This window comes from Patella vulgata, chromosome 3 (genome assembly GCF_932274485.2).
Source record: "Patella vulgata chromosome 3, xgPatVulg1.2, whole genome shotgun sequence".
Taxonomy (NCBI): Eukaryota; Metazoa; Mollusca; class Gastropoda; family Patellidae; genus Patella; species Patella vulgata.
In genome coordinates, this window is record NC_065881.2 from 48,136,547 (window position 1) to 48,158,410 (window position 21,864).

At 35.6% G+C, this 21,864-nt stretch overlaps 1 protein-coding gene across 3 annotated transcripts in view; it reads left to right on the forward strand.

The window, feature by feature from the left end:
* Nucleotides 1-572: 572 nt before the first annotated feature.
* LOC126814997 (signal peptide peptidase-like 2B) overlaps nucleotides 573-21,864 on the forward strand; it is a 28,686-nt gene continuing 7,394 nt past the window's right edge. The window contains exons 1-9 of one of the 3 annotated variants that reach the window (XM_050540505.2): nucleotides 573-733; nucleotides 14,415-14,534; nucleotides 16,273-16,461; nucleotides 17,043-17,132; nucleotides 17,817-17,956; nucleotides 18,971-19,104; nucleotides 19,391-19,487; nucleotides 20,279-20,395; nucleotides 21,410-21,491. In XM_050540505.2, coding sequence (XP_050396462.2) covers nucleotides 716-733; nucleotides 14,415-14,534; nucleotides 16,273-16,461; nucleotides 17,043-17,132; nucleotides 17,817-17,956; nucleotides 18,971-19,104; nucleotides 19,391-19,487; nucleotides 20,279-20,395; nucleotides 21,410-21,491 — 987 coding nt within the window. In that variant the 5' untranslated portion in view covers nucleotides 573-715. Of the gene's footprint in view, nucleotides 734-8,303; nucleotides 8,455-12,173; nucleotides 12,318-14,414; nucleotides 14,535-16,272; nucleotides 16,462-17,042; nucleotides 17,133-17,816; nucleotides 17,957-18,970; nucleotides 19,105-19,390; nucleotides 19,488-20,278; nucleotides 20,396-21,409; nucleotides 21,492-21,864 lie in introns of those variants that run through there. The other 2 variants (XM_050540503.2, XM_056099583.1) reach the window with 2 other exon arrangements.

The following is a 21,864-nucleotide window of genomic DNA, read 5'->3' on the forward strand; positions in this document are numbered from 1 at the left end:
CGGTGGGGGGGGGGGAGATACATTGTCTCAGGAACCCATACTCCTCGCAGTGTTCCGTTTGATTAGAGCTAATCCCGGATTTCTCTGGCCATTGCTTCAGGAATATGCAGGAACCTGGCAAACTCCCTCCTGCAAAAATTCCTGGATCCGACCCTGCTTCCCATTGTTTTTCTTTGCTCGTAGTTAGTTTAATCCTTCGCTGTTGCTAACTATGTTCATGTTCAGTTCGTAATCTAGCTAATTAATGAAATTGCATTATTATTCTATTTAAACAGTTTTGGTACGAATGGGTAATTTCGGTATACCGTAAGTACAACTTAGTTTCTGGTAAGCGACTCTACCACTCGGCAAATCTCGGCAGATTCCGTTACTCTACATCTAGCCTCGGCTGCAATGTATGACGGTAAGTGATATGTACCTACGCCTATACAATTGCGAAGCGGCACCGGTTTACTTATTAGGAAAACTTGCCGCTTTTAAAAAGAAGCTATCAAAATTGCGTCGTTTGAAGAGTGTGTAGAATATTCAGTGCAAAGTTGTCCTTGTTTGAAGTAAACAGGGGATCACGGTGGCTAAGTGGGTAAGACGCTGGCTCGCTAGCCAGGAGGTAGGGTGTTCGATCCCTGCATAATTGGCCGAGAAAGTTCATACAGATTTTCCGGCGTGTTCTCCCTTGCAGTGATGCAGGGCGGAGGGCTGACAAGTCTCTACGATCATGGGAACTGCAGTAGAGGTACGTTACTAAAATAGTACCGAAATATTTGTGTGATAAAACATTATTCAAAGGCGTCGTCATGGGCAACGCCGTTGGTAATCTGGGAACCTAAAAGTAGTTCCAATGGCGGACTTCGCCATACAGCCGAGGCTAGATGTAGGTTACTGGAATCTGCTGAGGTTTGCCGAGTGCCCAGTGCGAGTCTACCTATCCTCGATAGCCTTTATTAGTCATGTCCTTTTCTGACGTTGCCATCCGGTGAATCGATTATCCAGCAATGTATACACATTTCCGGTGGGTGCTATATTCCAACCTTCAAAATACCAAAAAAGGAGAGGCGCTACCAGTAGCTATAAGAGCAGAAATTCTAACGTATTTGTAGGCGGGAATTAAGAAGCATAACCACGCCTGGACATGATCGGAGAAGGTCGCTTAAAATATGGATACAGATCACCAACGAAGCTATTTTTAGTTTTTCTCTACCGTTTCCTTTTCCCCCTTTTGCATGGCGATTTTTGTTGGCTTTTTGGTGTAAAATCGAAGAAAAGGGTTTGAAAATACATTTTCTGCCAGGTTTTGGTGAATATTCAATATATACGGAAGAGTTGAGAGTTTGGTGAGGTTGAAATGTAGGGCCGAAAAGTGCATGTTTATTTATCTCTACTTCCAGTTTGTGTATCTCAAGTTTTTCATGCAGAACCTCATACGTGCTTTTGGGCAAGAGGTTGCCACATGTTGCTCCATCTGTGGTAGAAAGCGTTCTAACCAACGAAAATTTTGGAAAACGTTAGAGCCAGTCTAAGAGACGAGAATTAACATTAAAGTCAATGGGGAAATCATTAGTGATCTGTGGCCATTATTGTGGAAGGAAAGGGGTGAGGGGCGGTCAGCCTATCTCTGGAATTACCAATCCGCGAATCACCAAACCACGTAAATAGATCGATATGGAGGGAGGGAGGCATATTTACACAGTATTCCATAAGTAGTGAATGTGCAACGATTATCCCATGGTTTATTCTGACGATAATTAATTACGTCTGATAGAACCCACATTATTGTTTGGCTTAGTTTGCGGCAAATTATATGGAGTAAAATATTGCATTGGATCACTAATAAGAATATAGTCTGAATACGGCCCAATATTATGTAGCCGCCCGCCAGCGACAATACTTTCTGGCAAGTATAAAAGTTGTCTGCGACGTAAACATGGATTAAGACTGACTATGACCACCGATTCCAATCAAAAGAAATTATGGCTCTTTGTGGTTACTCCAAATAATTGTGACTCATCTGTCTCTTTACGGTTTTAAAAGCCAAAGGAATATTTAATAAAAGATATAAACCGACGAAATTAATTCAGTAAAAGAACTGTTAACTCTAATAGCGCTGAAATAAAAAAAAATAAAAAAAATACTTCTTTGAGAAAAGAATTTACTCCGTGAACACTGAGCCACCGTGGCTTCTCTGAAGAAAACTACTAATGTGTAGGCGAATTTTATGCGTAACAGTATTAGACCTAGATTATGGGGTTTAACGCGTAACGTGAATTGAAATGGGGTTTAACGTCCTACTGTTCTGTTCCGACTGGGCTAATGAAGACGGGCATTTACGCCATACAGTGTGCTATGAGGGAAATTTTGCCCGGATAACGGCATAACGGTCTACTCTTATATCGAATTCCAACTGCCAAGGGATCTTTTACGTACACGCCAATGTATACACGGGACCGGTAGCACGATTTGCCCAAATCTACTCAAAACCACCCAAATCCACCATTATTTCAACTCGCCCACATTTTCTAGAGATGGATAGAGAACAAGCTAAAAAGAAAGTGATTTTTCCTACAATCAAGGGCCTAATTCAGGAAATTACAATTCGATATGCGTAAATATTGAGAGGAACCGAGATCTTTGGGTTATAAACTTACATTTCAAGTTTCAACGAAATCGGATAAAAATTGTGACCTCTATAGTGTCCACAACCTTGATATACCATATTTTTACGCTATTTGAGAACGAGGGCGGCCATTTTGTCTGTCAGTTTTGGGCCGATTTTCACGAAATACGAACTCGGCCGTCCTTAGGGTATAACGGTGATATAATAATACGTTTTTAAAAATCGGATAAACATTATGACCTCTATATAGGGTTTACAAGCTAAAAACGCGATTTTTCGTACAATCAGGGGCCATAATTCAGGAAGTTACGGTCCGATATGCACGATTATCGAAAGGAACCAAGATCTTTGGGTTATAAACTTACATTTCAAGTTTCAACAAAATCGGATAAAAATTGTGACCTCTATAGTGTCCACAACCTTGATATACCATATTTTTACGCTACTTGAGTACGAGGGGCGGCCATTTTGTCTGTCAATTTTGGGCTGAATTTCACGAAATTCGAACTCAGCCCTCCTTAGGGTATAACGGTGATATAATAATACGATTTTTTAAATCGGAAATTTTTTTTTGACCTCTATAGGGTCCACAAGCTAAAAACGCGATTTTTCGTACAATCAGGGGCCATAATTCAGGAAGTTACGGTCCGATATGCGCGAATATCGACAGGAACTGAGATCTTTGGGTTATAAACTTACATTTCAAGTTTCAACAAAATCGGATAAAAATTGTGACCTCTATAGGGTCCACAACCTTGATATACCATATTTTTACGCTATTTGAGAACGAACGGCGGCCATTTTGTCTGTCAGTTTTGGGCCGATTTTCACGAAATTCGAACTCAGCCGTCCTTAGGGTTCAACGGTGATATTATAATACGTTTTTTTAAATCAGATAAAAATTATGACCTCTATAGGGTCCACAAGCTATAAACGCGATTTTTCGTACAATCATGGGCCATAATTCAGGAAGTTACGGTCTGATATGCGCCAATATCGACAGGAACCAAGATCTTTGTGTTATAAACTTATATTTCCAGTTTGAACAAAATCGGATAAAAATTGTGACCTCTATAGGGTCCACAACCTTGATATACCATATTTTTACGCTATTTGAGAACGAACGGCGGCCATTTTGTCTGTCAGTTTTGTCCGATTTTCACGAAATTCGAACTCAGTCGTCCTTGGGGTGTAACGGTGATATAATAATACGTTTTTTTTTAAATCGGATAAAAATTATGACCTCTATAGGGTCCACAAGCTAAAAACGCGATTTTTCGTACAATCAGGGGCCATAATTCAGGAAGTTACGTTCCGATATGCGCGAATATCGAAAGAAACCGAGATCTTTGGGTTATAAGCATACATTTCAAGTTTAAACCAAATCGGATAAAAATTGTGACCTCTTCAGTGTTCACAAGCTAAAAACGTGATTTTTTTGTACAATCAGGGGCCATAACCCATGAAGTTACAGTCCGATACATGCCAATATCGAAATGAACCGAGATCTTAGGGTGATAAACCTATATTTCAAGTTTCGTTGAAATCGGATAAAAATTGTGACCTGTAGACTGTTCCGGTCTTTTACATTATTATAAACAAAGTATAAGGGAGGTAACTAGTCCTAAAACAAGATGTTGACGCCCATGAAATTCATTTAAGAATGCGATTTAAGAAAATCCATTTGATTGAATTGACAGTTCAATATCCAACACTCTTAATTGCTTTTTTGTTGTAAAATTTCTCTCTTCATGGGCCATATCTATGTTTTTTAAAATTAATCCCAATTCGTCGTCACGATTCATGTTTGTTTATATCACTGCAAGAATTATGGGATTTATTAGGGGAAAGGGGTGCAACTCCTACTTGACTTGGCCAAAGATACTGGATAATCCACCACATGAAAAAAAAACTCCCGGTTACGCATGGGCAGTGAAAAATTCTGCTGTGATGGTTAATCTGACGAAAAATCCTGTTATGATGAATAATCTAAAGAAAACAATCCTGCTGTAGTGTTGTGCCCAAACTACATGTATAGAAAATCATGCTGTCACAACCAATCTGAACAAGATTCATGCTGTGAAAACCAATCTGAGAAATAAAATTCTGCTGTGATGGCTATCCTGACGTAACATTCTGCTGTGATGGATAATCTAACGAAACTTTCTGCTGTGATGGATAATCTAAAGAAAAATTCGCCTGTTGGACCAATCTATAGGAAATCTTGCGGTGAGAACCAATCTGAACAAGACTCCTGCTGTGAAAAACAATATAACAAAAAAATTCTGCTAGGATGGCTATTCTGAAGAAAAATCCTACTGTGATAGGTAATCTAAGGAAAATTCCTGCTGTGATGGATAATCTAACAAAAAATCCCGCTATTGGGACCAAACTATAGAAAATCTTGCTGAGAGAACCAAACTATGGAAAATCCTGCTGTTGGGACCAATCTATGGAAAATCCCGCCGTGAGAACCAATCTGGAAAAAATTCTGCTGTAACGTGATGGCTAATCTGACTAAAAATCTTGCTGTGATGGATAATCTTAAGAGAAATCCTGTTAGGACCAAACTACTGTATATGCAATCCTGCTGTGAGAACCAATGTGAACAAAACTTTTGCTGTCATAGCTATTCTGACGAAAGTTAATGTTGTCATGGCTAATCTGACTAAAAATCCTGCTGTCATGGCTAATCTGACGAAAAATCCTGCTGTTAACTACTTTAAAGATATTTTCCCAGAAAAGTATTTATCGGGTGGTTATTTTCAATAATGGTATGTCAAATTTGGTATATTTGGAAAGTATAGACACCGAATAATGCCCATGGGGCAAGCACTGGGCAAAATTGTCAGGTATCACTAACTGGCAACCCGACTGTTATCTGCCAGATTATTGTCAATCTGTTTCACAGAGAATTACGAAAGTCTTCTAATATCTTTGTAAAAGATGACTGCTTTAAACACGCGACGTCACATCACGCGGTGTCAATCATTGGCTCAATGGCGCGTACATTGTTTACATAAGACGCGACTGGTTCGGGCAGAATGGTGCCTTTTACTCATTTTAATACTCATTTACACTAAATAGGACATAATTTTTACCTGTACAAATACTTCAAACGTCTTTATTTATTTTTCTAATACATAAAAAAAATGTTTTATAATTTAATTTGTCGGAGGAAAAAAGTTAATATTTGTGGCTCATTAAGTCGCACCAATGTCATCCTTATCAGTGATTGTCACTGCTGATCAGTGTGGCTTATAGTGTGCCAGTGTTATTTCCAATAATGGTATGTCAAATTTGGTATATATATATGGAAAGTATAGACACCGAATAATGCCCATGGGGCAAGCACTGGGCAAAATTGTCAGGGTATCACTAACTGGCAACCCAACTGTTATCTGCCAGATTATTGTCAATCTGTTTCACAGAGGATTACGAAAGTCTTCTAATATCTTTGTAAAAGATGACTGCTTTAAACACGCGACGTCACATCACGCGGCGTCAATCATTGGCTCAATGGCGCGTGCATTGTTTACATAAGACGCTACTGGTTCGGGCAGAATGGTGCATTTTACTCATTTTAATACCCATTTACACTAAATAGGACATAATTTTTACATGTACAAATACTCAAACGTCTTTATTTATTTTTCTAATACATAAAAAAAATGTTTTATAATTAATTTGTCGGAGGAAAAAAGTTAATATTTGTGGCTCCAAAATATAGGGGGATTGTTCGTTTTAGTAAAGTTATGAGTTTCTAATTATTGGAGAGTTCTGTTTGGGTAATATAAGATTTGGTGCTTCCCTTCGTACGAATATTGTTAGTTCGGGCTGAGGCAGGCAAGTTATTGTTTATATTTTGTTTGTTATATTTCTGAGTTCTAATTGATTCTTGGGGTTTTCGCTCGGAAGTTATAATATAAGATTTGGTGTAAGCGGACGCTCCGTTTTTCTTGGTTCTGTAAAGCGGGCATAGGTGACCAAATGATAGTTGATGCAAACTTAAATTGGTGCAAGTCCTTTTATTTCAGCTGGTTTACCACTGGTAGGAAGAAGACGAACCGACTCGGATACGCGCCTCGGTCAATTATTTGTTGTATTTCACGAAATAAAGAATTTGCAACTCTATAAATGTGTTCTCTTTTACTTTAATCCACGCGGGAAGCCTGCCATCCTGTATACGAACCTGGGACTTCCGGTTGCATAAGAGCCAGACACTGTCGACGATCAAATGTAATCGGTAACTACCCGTCCTGTTACAAATGTTTTAAATAAACACCAGTTGCTTTGTTTTATGCTCGGTAATTTTTCGGGCATCATTTTGATTCAGTCAACTGTTGTATTTTCAGCCAACTTTACTGCCGAGTAATGTCTGTAAAAAGTAATCCAATTACCGCGTAATTAATCTGTGTGACTTTTAGTCGCTGTTCTGTACTTGAAAAAAAAAACTGAGACCGATAGACAGACGGTCAAATTTATCTATAAACCAGCGTAGTAATATGGGAACTTTGATGGGCTGTAGTTTGCTTCGGCTTAGGTTGTTGGAACGGGGCCCCGTTCAATAGGACCGTATGAGTTACAGCATCAGTAAAAACACAACAGCACTGTGTTTTGGGTTGGTTTTTTTTTTTTGGGGGGGGGGGGTTCTTTTTTCGGGCATCATGATTATTAAATTTAGTCACTTTTTGTGTGTGTGTGTGGGCGGGTTGATTCAGTCAACTGTTGTATTTTCAGCCAACTTGACTGCCGAGTAATGTCTGTAAAAAGTAATCCAATTACCGCGTAATTAATCTGTGTGACTTTTAGTCGCTGTTCTGTACTTGAAAAAAAAACTGAGACCGATAGACAGACGGTCAAATTTATCTATAAACCAGCGTAGTAACATGGGAACTTTGATGGGCTGTAGTTTGCTTCGGCTTAGGTTGTTGGAACGGGGCCCCGTTCAATAGGACCGTATGAGTTACAGCATCAGTAAAAACACAACAGCACTGTGTTTTGGGTTGGTTTTTTTTTTTGGGGGGGGGGGGTTGTGGTTTCTTTTTTCGGGCATCATGATTATTAAATTTAGTCACTTTTTGTGTGTGTGTGTGGGCGGGTTGATTCAGTCAACTGTTGTATTTTCAGCCAACTTGACTGCCGAGTAATGTCTGTAAAAAGTAATCCAATTACCGCGTAATTAATCTGTGTGACTTTTAGTCGCTGTTCTGTACTTGAAAAAAAAACTGAGACCGATAGACAGACGGTCAAATTTATCTATAAACCAGCGTAGTAATATGGGAACTTTGATGGGCTGTAGTTTGCTTCGGCTTAGGTTGTTGGAACGGGGCCCCGTTCAATAGGACCGTATGAGTTACAGCATCAGTAAAAACACAACAGCACTGTGTTTTGGGTTGTTTTTTTTTTTGTTTTTTTTTTGTGGTTTCTTTTTTCGGGCATCATGATTATTAAATTTAGTCACTTTTTGTGTGTGTGTGTGTGGGCGGGGGGGGGGGGGGGGCGTTATGGTTGAAAATCAGATTGTCCAAGGTAGAGATAAAAATACGGCTATATTGTTCTACTTTAAACTCATGACCTGGAATATAGCAGAAACACGGGTTTTAAAATTCATTTCGAAGTCAATGTGGTCTGCCTCCAGTTGTTCAAATTATTTCCCTTGATATTTCCAAGGTGAAGGCTATATCAGCTGTCAATTATTCTGCACTGGTGGCTAAAATCCTGACATATTTTCGAGTACAGAATAGAGTATTCTCCCACTTTTCCGACAGTAACATTCAGTTGACATGGGGCTGCATTTATTAACAACCCTATTATTTCTGTGTTTTCGACATTTTCAAGCGGTAAGTACACCGTATCTGTATATATATAAGAAAGTTTAAAGTGTATTGAACGGTTGAAAAGTCCTACGAGTTTACTTTAAGGACAAAATTCTCAGTAAAGCTAATGTTAGAATGTTGGTATAGGCAATAATGACTGGCCTGTTGCTTTATACAGTTTGTAAATGTGATGTACAAGACTACTGTCTGTCAAATGGCTATAGGGTATAGGCCAATCACGTTTTAACTATAAATTTTCTCATAAATGTACTACGTTTAAGGAAAAAGTGATTCATTGACAAGAATTCACCATCCCCTTATGGCTTATTCAATTTATTGTGTCAGTGTGTTTAATAATGCTAATAAAAGCCCTTGACGAATTTGGCCAGGGCAGTGGGACATTATTTAGATAAGGATGTTTCATAAAAATGATAACATTAGGCGACATAAAAAAAATTAGTTGGTGATCGTCCCCGCCCGCCCAGAAAATTCTACCCGACCAGAATTTTTTTTTATTTTTTATTTTCAAAATTTACCTTCTTACGATGTTTAAAACCAATGGTAAAAGTTCCAAAATGTAGCCAGGCTACGAAATTCCTAATCGCAAGAGTTAATGAAGCGGATATAATTATTGGCACGTGTTCCAATACTCTTCAAATGCGTAGGACTGAATGACATAAACAAATTACGACCTGTTAACGGCAACAATATCTGACATTTTTGTTTGCACGCGTACAGCACCAAATACAACATATACAACCTGGAACTATATGTTAAGATGGGAATATGTCTCGCCGATTCTGAATTACATGAAACAGTCTCTCGAATAAATGCAACAACAGATTTTCGGAATGGCCATGGGGGGCATGAATAACTAAATCAACCGATTATTAATATTAGTGATCGTAAGTCGTTATGCAAAATGTCTTTTTTTTTGTGGTTTTTTTTGGAGGGGGGGGGGGGCGGGCTCTTCTGGTCTTACTATTCGCAAAATACAATATTATGAAAGTTGAATGTCTAAAAAGAATATTATTATTGTTCGATTTATATAGCGCTTCATTACACGTGAAGTGTTTCTAAGCGCATATCACAAACATATACTTCAAACACACAGAAACAATCAAAATCAGGAGAACATAATTAAACACAGCTGCCTGTTAGGCGCTATTATTCAAAGGTTTATATCCAACAAATCAACCGGCTAATCTCAATATTGAACTCAGTCGAGGTATTACCTGATGAACACCTACACCAAGTAGAGTTCAAAAATAAAAACGAAGTTTAAAAGAATCAACTTCATTAACAAAAATTAAACAATCAAAAACTAAACAGATAAATCAAATTCAAACGAAACAAATAAAACAAAGAAAATGAAAAGAGCAGTTCGTTACCATTCTACATTAACAAAATAAAGGAAATCAACTTGTGAAAATTTTTTCAAAAAATAAGAGCAAAGTAACACTAATGTTAATAATTATCAAAAGGAACCAAGATCTTAATGATAAAAACATATATTTAAAGTTTCATCCCAATTGGATAAAAACTGTGGTCTCTAGAGGGTCCACAACCTTGATATACCATATCTATCTATTTCTTAATTAATTACAGGTATGTAAATTATTGTACCGGTAACCTAAATTTTATGAATATTGTTGTGATGTTATGACGATGTGCAATGCACAATGTTTAAGATGAGTCAATAAAAATCTTTTCTTAAATATTTAGCACCCATGCCATTTAATTGGACGTATGGTATCCGAGACTTTGTTTAATATTATCATAGCAATCCAATAGTACATGTACCTATGCCTATTTAAAGATACATTCCTGTGTACAAACTGGGTGATTTATGGTATTATAATAGGACTAAACACATATTCAAACTAATTAATTTGTCATAATTTTGCTTCAAATCCTTCTCAAAACATTGTAATTTAGGCTAAATAAATCTTGTCCAAAGACATGATATGAATTGAAAATTTTGCAACATTTGATATCCTGCAACATTAAACCAGTCAGCACCACCTATAAGTGTTCAGTTATAAATATCATTATATCTGATTGAATCCAAGGCGGAATATCTCAAGTTTAAATAATTAATCTGAACAATTCAAATGACGATCATGCAGATGAGTTGTGTTTTGACATGAAATAAAAGGTTAATATTCCTGAAGTATATTGCTTATTCTGTATATTCATTAAAAAAAAAAAACCCAAAAAAACTTCCCTCCCTCCCACATTTTTTGAAAAAAAAAGGACGATCACCAACTATTTTTTTTTAGGTGGCCTTAATTAAAGGCAGTGGATATTTAACCGTATACGGCACTTTACTTTATTTACCGTACACTTCCGTTTAACATGCTCAGTTCTCTGATACCTGGACTTAGCAGTTTTCGCTTTGGCAATGCCGTCTGACATTAACCCATAACCCAAACCCAAAAGCTAACCCAACAGTTCTATTTGTTTTTTGTCTAACATTGCTTCTTTTTCCGTTTCTTATAAAGGAACGAAATGGCCATACTTGAATTTCTATGGTAGAAACTGGAGAATTATTTTTAAAAGAAAATAAGATAATAAATGTAAATTGTAGAAAAGCATTTAGAATATTATTCTATTTTGGTCGAGGGCGCATTTCTGCGGATTGTCAGTGGTTTATGTTTTTCCCGTAAAATCGTGCTTCTGCGCCGAACTTGAAAGACGAGTTACCAAAATGGCGGAATATATCTGTACTTTCCGCCATTTTGAATCAGAAACGATGTACGGTAAAATAGCGGAAGTAGATACTTTGCCGTATACGGTTAAATATATACTTCATAAAATTAATGATAAGAATATTAGAATTCGGGGCTAGGCCTATTGGCATTGCACTTTCACATCTCTACCAATTTACAGGGGATGTTAAGGGGGACTAGCCATGATCTCACACCAAATTTCAGCCGAATCGATCTATAGCTTTTCATTTTACCGACCTTTCAGCTTCTCAGGAGAGATAAGTTTATCATTTTGACGCCATTTTCTTTGTTGACTATTTCGACTGGAATAAACAAGACACTAAGAAGACGGATTCCGACACACTGTACAATTCATGTTTCCTGCCTAACGCTACATGCAGTTCCTAACAATATTAATAATTTTCATATATTTGATTTTTTGCGCTAAGTCACCATTTTCTATAAACGACTATTTGGCATTGACCTGTTCACCTGTTGGATTGGCCTTTACGTGTGAATATCGCTGTGACCTTGAAGCTGACCCTGACTTCAAATTTCCCATTGAGCTCGGGACCTTTGTGCTTATATGTGCTATGCACTTCTCCTGGCTGTATATTCAAGGTTAATGTCCAGGGTGAAAGCAGAGAAGATGCCCTTGATAAAAGATGACGGGGTCAAGGTAGTGGGTCAAGGTCATGTTACAGAAAACTGAAATCAAACTTTTCAAAGGCAGTTTTGGGACATTTGACCTTGACTTATGACCTTCACCCCATAACCATTTTAAAAGGCCATCATCTTGGCTTGGAACATCAATGTTTACCTTGGTCGTGTAACACACTCATGCTTGGTCAGAAAATGGTCAAACGCACAGGACCTGTGCTCAAAGGAAGTCTATGGGAGTGGTCAATATGAAAGGTCGTGGTGACCTCCAGTAATCAAGGTGGAGGTGCAAAAGTGCAATAGCGCCGAATTATATATTTTCTCCACCAATTCTTTTCATTTATCTCATTCATCTGCAGGCTAATTACAAATTTGAGGTGAATTATGTAGAAAATGAATAAGCTGTTGCCGGGCTGGGTTGACTACATGGTTGGTGGCCATTACATTCTGCAGTTACGGATGCAACATGTCCCTTTAACTGATGAATGAAAGAAAAACATGGAGGGGGTTGTAAATGTAAGAAATCACTAGTTGAAGTTTACAGTTGGAGAACAAATAAATGCTGTCAAAAATGTACAGTCTGACAGTATATCGTAAGTTTGGGCTACCACAAGAAAGCAAGATTTCCTATAGTATAATAATAATATCTGTGTCTCTTGCTGTCCATTTACACTTAAATACAAGACGAATAATTAGGCCTACTGCACGAGTGCAAGTCATCCCACGTCTTTGTTTAAGGACTTACGCTGGCGCGAGCTAGTAAGATTTGTTTACCCGGGTGGCGTGCTGTGATTTAGCCTGATCCCGATAGTCCGGTACAACATGATTTGGGCACATCGGCTCCACTTGGACTGGCTTGGACCCCTTTAGATCAAGTCTATATTTAGTGCATTTTATGCGACTGACATTTATTCTCGAGGTCCCTGATAAGCCCCATTTGTCCGCATTGTTGATCAGGTACTGAGCTGTTGTAATGAGCCAGTAACCTATCAATAAATTTTTTTTAAAAAAAAACCTACCCCAGATAACTAATTTAATAAGTAATGAAGAATTAGTGTTATACTGAATGACACAGCACAGGTAGTCTTTGTGGCACTTTTCTATTCATCGATTGTGCTGGTCATGCTGTACTCCTATATGTATTATTGTTTGTATCTGTTATTGTTTTATTATGCAGTTATAATTTATAATGAACATAATTTTCCAGGACCTAAGTACATCTAATGAATGTGTTATCACCTTTTTTTTATCCTACGTGTATGCATGCCTATATGGTGATACCTGTATGTTAATATCACAATACTATAGACCTTAACATTTTGTTATCGTCTTCAGGTGTTATAAAGAAAAAAAGAATGAGCGTGATGTGACGTATTGTACATTACATGTCAAATGTCAAATTTCATCCAATAATACATCATCTTTTCGTGATGGTTTATATGGTGTTATGTTTAAAAATAACATGACTGATCATGTTGAAAATGTCATACATTATTCTATTTCAATCATCAACACTAGAACTACTTGAAACATTTTAGAACTTGTACTTTACTACTTTGGGTTACAAACAAAATTGACATTTAGACTATGAACTAGTAATTTGTGAACATTCATTGTAGACTAGTTATTTAAAGGCCTATTTGAAATAATATCGGTAGGCATCTTTACTATTATAGTGTTATTGATTTAGCCTCTACATAGTAGGACACTTGGTTAAGCATGCATGGGCATAAAAGCAATTCTGAGTACTGTGTAGCAAAGCGAGGCACATTATAATAGTGTTTTTAATGTGGTAGGTAACATATTTTTAAAAAGCTACTACAGTCCAACCAACCTCACAGTTCCCATACGTCTTAACTTAATAGAGTTCCCTGCTTGCCCCCTCCCCCCCCCCAACCCAAACAATGGGTTAAGTTTATATTAGAATTGAATTACCGGTATATAAAAATATTATTGATAAATAGTTGTGAAACAAATATATAGTTAAAAAAAATAAACAGATAAATTGAGTAAATAGCTATAAAATAAATGAATTCAGTGGAATATATATTAGTTAAATTTCTTTTTTATCCAGATATTTATATAATTTTGGTAGTTGTGAACTTTTTGTTCTGTATTCTAACTTTCTAAGGGGCCCCTAAAACTTTGGGGCCCTGGCACAAGTGTGCTAGCCTCTGCTATCTGGCACAGATTTGTCTTAATACATGTTCAGTACAAAGTTCAGTTGCAACTTCAATGGTTTCTGAAAAAAGACTATAAGACAGACCCCACTTTCTTATTGATCAGTACAGAAACAAGGAGCCATACAAATGACAAAATACAATAACAACTACTCTAAACCAAAACATGTTGGTCTCAAAACTATCATGATAGGACAGTTTAGCTTAATAAGTTGTAAGCTTAGTCATTTGAAGTTTACATTGGTTTCTGTTGACTTCACACTGCCATTTTTATGTGTCTGATGTAAACAAACTAATAATCCTAATATCTTATCTTTTTTGTAAAATCAAGTCAGTTCCTTTTTGGATTTGCTCATAAATATTTTAATTATAATTTATTTGAATACTTCTTCTAACTAGCCAATTAACATTAGACCTATGATCTGTTTTGTAGACTGTTGGAGAAGCGGGTATTCTTCATGCTAGATCAGGGACCAATAATTCAGCAGAGGCTACAATATGTATAGCATATAATCCTCTATATCATTCATTGCCTACAGAAGCAGAATTTTCGGTAAGTATGGATTCTGTATGAATTCAAACAAATAACAAAACTATAAATGTGTGTTTGACTTAGCTATAGTTGTTCAAAAAAGATAGTGAACAATAAATATATATTGAAATTTTCAGACAAATTACTTTATTCTGAGGAAAGTTATGAATGTTGAAGTTTTTACATGATAGTCTTGATTGTCAAGTGCTATTGCTGTGATAATAAAGTCTAGATTATCCATTTTAACGTCATATTATTGAATGGCAGTTGTGTTTTAATCCATTCAATATCTAAGTAATCTGATGGTCTAGATTTAGCTCTAGCATAATGCACTTTTTTTAAACACATCACACACCACCAATAATGTTAGGCCTTCATAATATATACTATAATAGGCTATTGAGTAGGCCTAATAGTAATAATGATAGGCAACATGAAAATATGAAATAAATAAATTATTGAAAAGCACTCTAGTTAGCAGAGAGCTGCATAAAGACAATGAAAAAAATGAAGCAATGGGAGTAATCAATAATCAACAGTCAATAATCAGATAATTGTCTTACGAAAACAAAGAAACAACAAATTCACCTACATGTACTTCATGTACAAATATCGAACCAAATATGGTTCAAAATCAAACCTGACAGGGTTTCTTGCTATTGCAAAAACTTATGTCCCGTGTACATAATAGGCTGGTCAAACTAACATTTGACGTAAAACAAATTGCAACAAAAGTTTTTTTGATTTCTATTGACTGATTATGACGCCCTAAGTAAGTGAAAGATAAGGACAGGAGACGCGACCAAATCCAAGATAGCAAATCGCAAATATCTCCAAAACTGTTGGATTTAGACACCATAAATGTATTGCGGACAGATAGGAAGTCGGTACCAGCTAGTCCAAAAATGGTGATTTTATGTCTCTATGACATCATGACGTTAGTGTGACACCTCCACAAAAACATATCAGACGACGCATTTCTTCCAAAATTGGTCCATTTACGCATGTTGCCAGCAAACACGAATGCTGATGCAGAGAACAATGTATGCCCATTATGGGTTGATAAAGAAGAACGTGTTACAATTACGGAGAAGGAGGCTAAAAGTATCATACTGATATGCATTGTCGATAGGTGATACTGTTACTGTAGCCGTCAATAAAAAGAAATGAAATGAAATGGGGTTATACGTCCTACTGTTCTGCTCCGACTGGGCTCCATCGTTGTGCTATTAGGTGAATTTTGCCCTTCAGTGGCGCAACGACCTACTCTTATATCGAATACCAACTTGCAAGGGTTCTTTTACTGGAGAAGTGCATTAAAGGTTGAATGGTCAGGGCCGACCAGTTTTGACATTTACCCAATCAGACGTTGGTTAATCCCCAAAATCATCAGAAGGATTTATATTTTAACACAGTTGTACTTGAGATGTGTTACAAATCCCATTTGGCAGTAATGTGAACAGCACCCCCTGGTTGTGTCCATTTAAAGACATCACTTATGAGATGAGTTACGTTGTAAATGATCAGCTCTAGCTGAAAGTCTGTTGGGATGTATTTCTCCTGTTGAGTAAAGGTAATGGTACTAGTCCGGTAGTCAAACACCAGGTTAAGCAGAGCCTGTGATAGGATGGGAGCAGCTGGGACACTTGTCCAGGGACATGGACAACTGGAGGTAACTGGAATCAATAGAAATCAAAAGGGTATAGAGTGCAGATAATGGAATTGTTTTTGTAACTCAGATATTTATTTAACATTTCAGAAAACACACCTGTTAGCTGATTTTTCCGATTCATATGGCTGTTCAAATATTTATGGTAAAAACTCTGTTGAAAATAAAATAGTAGCTGTGCTTCGAGGAAACTGTACATTTGCTGAAAAAGCTGAATATGTCCAAGACGGTCTGGGTTCCGGCGCCTTGTTTGTCGGATATGAAAATGGAACTGGATTTGTAAGTTTTAATTCGAAGAATGATATCTTTGCTGTCTTATCGCTCAATATATTTTAATTGGTGAAACAAATGCAACATACATTATGGCATGTGTTGATACTTTAATTCCAAATGGTTAGATTGTTGAAACATATGTCACTATCATTGTGAAATAGTCGTACTGGAGATATAATAGCTAATACGGTACTTTCAGATGTGCTCCATCATCAGGCTGATCTATGTATTATTTTGAATAGTGTTATAGCATGCTCTATATACCATTAAACTCTCTTTTTAAAAAATGAGCGTAGAATAGTTTGTTCAACTTTAACTGTTGAGGTTTGAACACAAAACACTGGCTTTATCCTCAGACTCAGAATTTGAAACGAAGACAGGCTGCTGTCTCACAAGTCAAATCAACATAATTTGGCTTGATCTGATGTGTTATTTTGATTAGTGATGGGACAAACTGTATACCATTAAATTTACTAACTCACAAAACAAATCAATACATATGGTACCACCAAATTGACCCAAGTCATTAGATAAACTGCTATTTTAGGTATATATAATTATTAATTATGGAATCTATTTTGAAACAGACTGTACCAGGAGCACGGACAGATGATGACTACAATAAGATAAACATCACCATGGCATTTATTATGTGGAAAGATTATCAGACTGTTAGGGTAAGTAACTAATCTATATTCAGTGCATAGCTTTTCCTACAATGTACAGTGTACATGTATGAAGATAATGTGTAGTTTCAAGCATTCTTAAAAAGTTCTTCTAGTCTGACTTTGATGTGGCAGAAATAACAAATTTTATTGATCCCCCCCCCACCCCAAACAATTTGTCTTAGATTAAATTTAGCTCACATTTAATAGTGGTTTGTAATTAACAATAAAGAGATATGTTAACAATGATGTTAGCAATGATTTTAGAGATACGTGTATGTTATGTTAAAAATGATTTTAGAGATACATGTATGTTATGTTGACAATGATTTTAGAGATTTGTTAACATTGATATTAGAGATTTGTTAACAATGATTTTAGAGGTGTGTGGCAATTTATATCTGAAGGATATAGTTTGTCAACTATTTAATACAGTACATGTAATATTATATTGGCTTATGAATAAGATCAGATTTAAACATTAACATGTTAACAATCTGTTATTATAAGAGGGGATAATGGTACTCTTAGACTTCTTTATTAGATAAATATCATATGAATTTATATTCAATTTATTTGTTGAAAAAGGGTGATTTGCTTTAAATAATTGAATTTCATCTTGAGCCGTAAGCCTCATACAAAATTGTTTTATACCAGTGTAATAGTAATTAAATATAATATTGGTATTTATTTCAGAAATTAGGAAAGTCTGTGTATATAGCCGTGTATTCTCCTGAATCACCAAAATTAGATCCAAACATGGCTTGTATCTTTCTTATTGCTGTACTGTGTGTTGGTGTTGGAGCCTATTGGTCTGGTGTTGTTAAACATGAAGGGTATAATATTTCATTATTTTGCTTTGAAAATTTAATGCTGTCCTATAAATAGAATGTAGTGGCCTTATCCACGATGTAAACAGTATTTAAGAGATGACTGCCGTTACATTGATTATGTTAAGGGTTAAATGGGGATGTTTATCTTTTCAGATTCTTTGTTTTATTCATTATCAACTATTACTATAGTTGGGGTGTTGGATGGCCGAATGGTTAGCATGTGCGTGCTGTATCATAAGGCCTGTCATTGAGTCAACTGGCGTGGTTTCAAATCCCGGTTGTATATGACAAGGAGTAGGGTCGCCTGTCCATCCTCGTGGGTTTTCTCCAGGTCCTCCGGTTTCCTCCAACTGCTAAAGACCCCTACGCGCAAGCGAATTATTGAAATAAAATTAAAACCATATGTTAGTCCCGAAATGATCTAGTTTGTGTCGAGTGGACGTTAAACCCCATTTCTCTCTCTCCCCATTACTGTAGTTGAAATAATACAGAATCCGAAGTCATTCTGCCTTTAATTAACACAAACATGTTACATGACAAATAAAATATAAAGAATTTATAAGATTTCTCCTTACTCTTGTGTCTTTCTTGAAACCGAATATGTAACTGGATGACAATCACATTATCACTGTTCTTACAAAAAAAAATATTAAATTGTTGTTTTATCTTAAAATACAATCTTTTACAAAATAATCTGATAAAACAGAATATAGAACTTGTGAATGAAAAATAAAAATTCCAAGATTTGGTTGATATGCTTTATTACAAGTACCGTATATGACAAATATCTGATATTTTTTTATTGGGACATTTCGTCACAGACCCATTAAAATCAGTGGTTAAACAAAGTTTTTTAGTCTAAATGATGTTTATAGAAACAAAATAAAATAAAATTGGGGTACCCAAGTTTAGATTCTGTCGTTGATTCAATGAAATGGTAAGGTTTTTAAAAGTGTAATACAATGTAACTCAACATATAATGTTTACAGTAGTTGTTTTTGTTTATTTTTGAAACAGAGTGAAAAGTAAATTTGGGTCTGATGATGAGAAGGATGATGATGCTGTAGACCTGTCACCAGTAACTCTATTGATATTAGTTATATTATTGTGTGGAATGCTGGTATCTCTGTATTTCTTCTATGATTATCTTGGTAAGTAGTATGAAGAAAAATGGAGAGCGGATGGTAAAATTTTATTTATCTGAAATCTGCCAAATGATCTTGCAATTAAATTATGCTTAAATTAAACTCTGTCTCCCTCTCTCTTTTAAGAAAGGACATTATATAGATTAGCCCATCCAACCATCTATGGGAATACTACTTATTCTATCATTAAGTATGTCAAAAAGTAATTTTTTAAAAACAAAATATTTTACAAATTTCTTAATAGACTTATAATTACATCCATAAGTCTAATTGAAATGTTTTCTTTTAACAGTATATGCCATGATAGGTTTGTTTACGTTAGCTGGATCTGTTGGTCTATATTTTTGTGCTCAGCCTCTGTGGAAGAAACTTATATCTTGTGATTCCAAGTAAGTTTAATATGAAAGAATGGGTATTACAGCTAAATGACTAAATCCTGTATTCTTTGAATGACATTTAATAATTGTGAAATTTAGTCTCGGTGTAATAAACCATAGTAATTGGTATTCCATAAAAAGTGTCTTATTTTGATCTAAATCCTGTAATGCGATATATATTGTAATAATTCTGTATTACAATATCTCAATATATTCTATAACTACATACAAATACAAGCAAATATCATTGAATGCAGCCATTGAATACAGCCATTGAATAACCTATGGTTGTATTCAATGCTTTGGGCACGTACTACTTTTGTCCAGAATGACATCACTTTCAGAATTACGTCAAACTGTAATGATGTCACTACAAGGCAACAACAATTTTTGTAAAAAGGAAAGAAAAAAGGACGGAACCTATGATTAATTTTAACGTCCTTATTGGTGATCATTTTTTTTGAAAATCTGAATAGTACAGTGTATTTTGAGATTTGCATGTAGTTATAGAATAAAAACAGAACTCAATGACCGTACCACTCATGTTATTCAATTGTTTACTCGTGGAATACTTGCACAAGGATACACTCTCTGGAACAATTGAATAACCTGAGCAGTATTCAATGGTCATTGAGTTCTATCTATATATTGTGAAATATTAAAATTGTGTAATATTTTGTATTATATTAAAGTACTCAAACCAGAAAATATGGCACCTGTCGCATCCATTTCACACCAACAAGTTTTAGACCAGTAAAATAGTCAGCGGCCATCATGTAAACTAAAATATCTACTGATTTCAGGCTTCCATTACATAGTTTAAAATGCTGCTGTGAAAATCCACCAGAATATCGTGGTGTGCTCTTGTATATATTGTGCCTGTCAGTTAGTATATTTTGGGCTGTTCAAAGACATGCCAGGTAGGTTAAAACTTCAGATTGTAAAAATACCGTAGGCAATCTCATACTAATTGTTATATAATTTTCTACAACAGGAGCATTATATTAAGCTAATCCTCCTAAAACAAAAATGCATCAACAATATATAGATATGAAACTTACAACCATTTTTAGTGTGGTTTAAAAGAAATTTACATGATAATCCTACTCCCTGTCCATGATATAACTTAGCCTGTCATGAATTATTTGTAAAATAGTACATACAGTCTATAGAGAGATAATGATTGCCAAGTTCTATACATTGATTTTCCCAGTTATTTTGTGGAATCGTGATTGCATCGAAACATACTCAGTTTTTCTCAGTACTTGAGTGATGTTTTTCGCCACCAAAATAAGCCATGATCAAGGAAAATCATGGGACAAAATAAAACCTTTGCATTGCTGGAAATTTCCAAATTGCTGACATAGAAAACATTAAACCTGAATCTTGCGAGTCTGCAAAATCAACATTAAAACTAGCCAAGTCTTTAACTCAATATCATCTACAGTCTTCAACATTGCAAACACGACCTATTGGTCAATTTAATGAAATTTTAAAATGAAAATTTTAAAAATTGGCACACGAATCTCATGCCAGAATGCTTTAGAGCGCCATTTGTAATGACGTGACTCAATAAACGAGGCTAAACATATCCCAAAGGAGAATACTTCTGTGTAGACTGGAATGACCAGACGCTAAAGACTGTCCTTCAATTTGAACTCTTCGTGTATTTCACTGAACATAACTGATCAGAAAAAACAGAAACGATTGAATTTAAATCAGTTTATATACATTCATATTAGTACATTATTATATGTGTTGTGACCCATTTGTGTCACTTTCTAGGTGCCAAAGAAGAGAGAATTAGCTCTTATTTGAAAAATTGAATAATTAACTTTATTGCATTACATTTAATGAGATTATTTTTACAGATTACTGTATACCTTTATTGTTTGTACTCAGTCTTAAAAGTCATTTGTTTCTTTTTTTTCCAGTTATGCATGGATTCTTCAAAATATATTAGGAGCTGCTTTTTCTATAAATATGTTAAAAACCATTCGATTACCAAGTCTTAAAGTGAGTCTTTATAATTCTCTATAATTTTACATTTTACTATTTAAGCTTCAAGAAAAGAAAAGTTTGGTTAGAATGGACACGCTCCGTCAAAGACTCAAGTTTTCAGTCTCAATACAACATTGGCTAGAAAGGGATTTCACAGGGCATTGCTTCAAAAATATGTGCAGGGAGCTGGTCAGAATAAGTTTAGCTTTCTAATATAGTTACACATATTCCTAAATCACTGTGAAAACTATTAATGTGTAATCTTTAAGAGGCATTTAGTAACTGGGTAGAGCAATACACAAAAAACACATACTTATGGAAAAACAGCTACTTATTTATTTGGGCGACGTTTCGAAGAGTATTCTCTCAACGTTATCAAGCTAATACA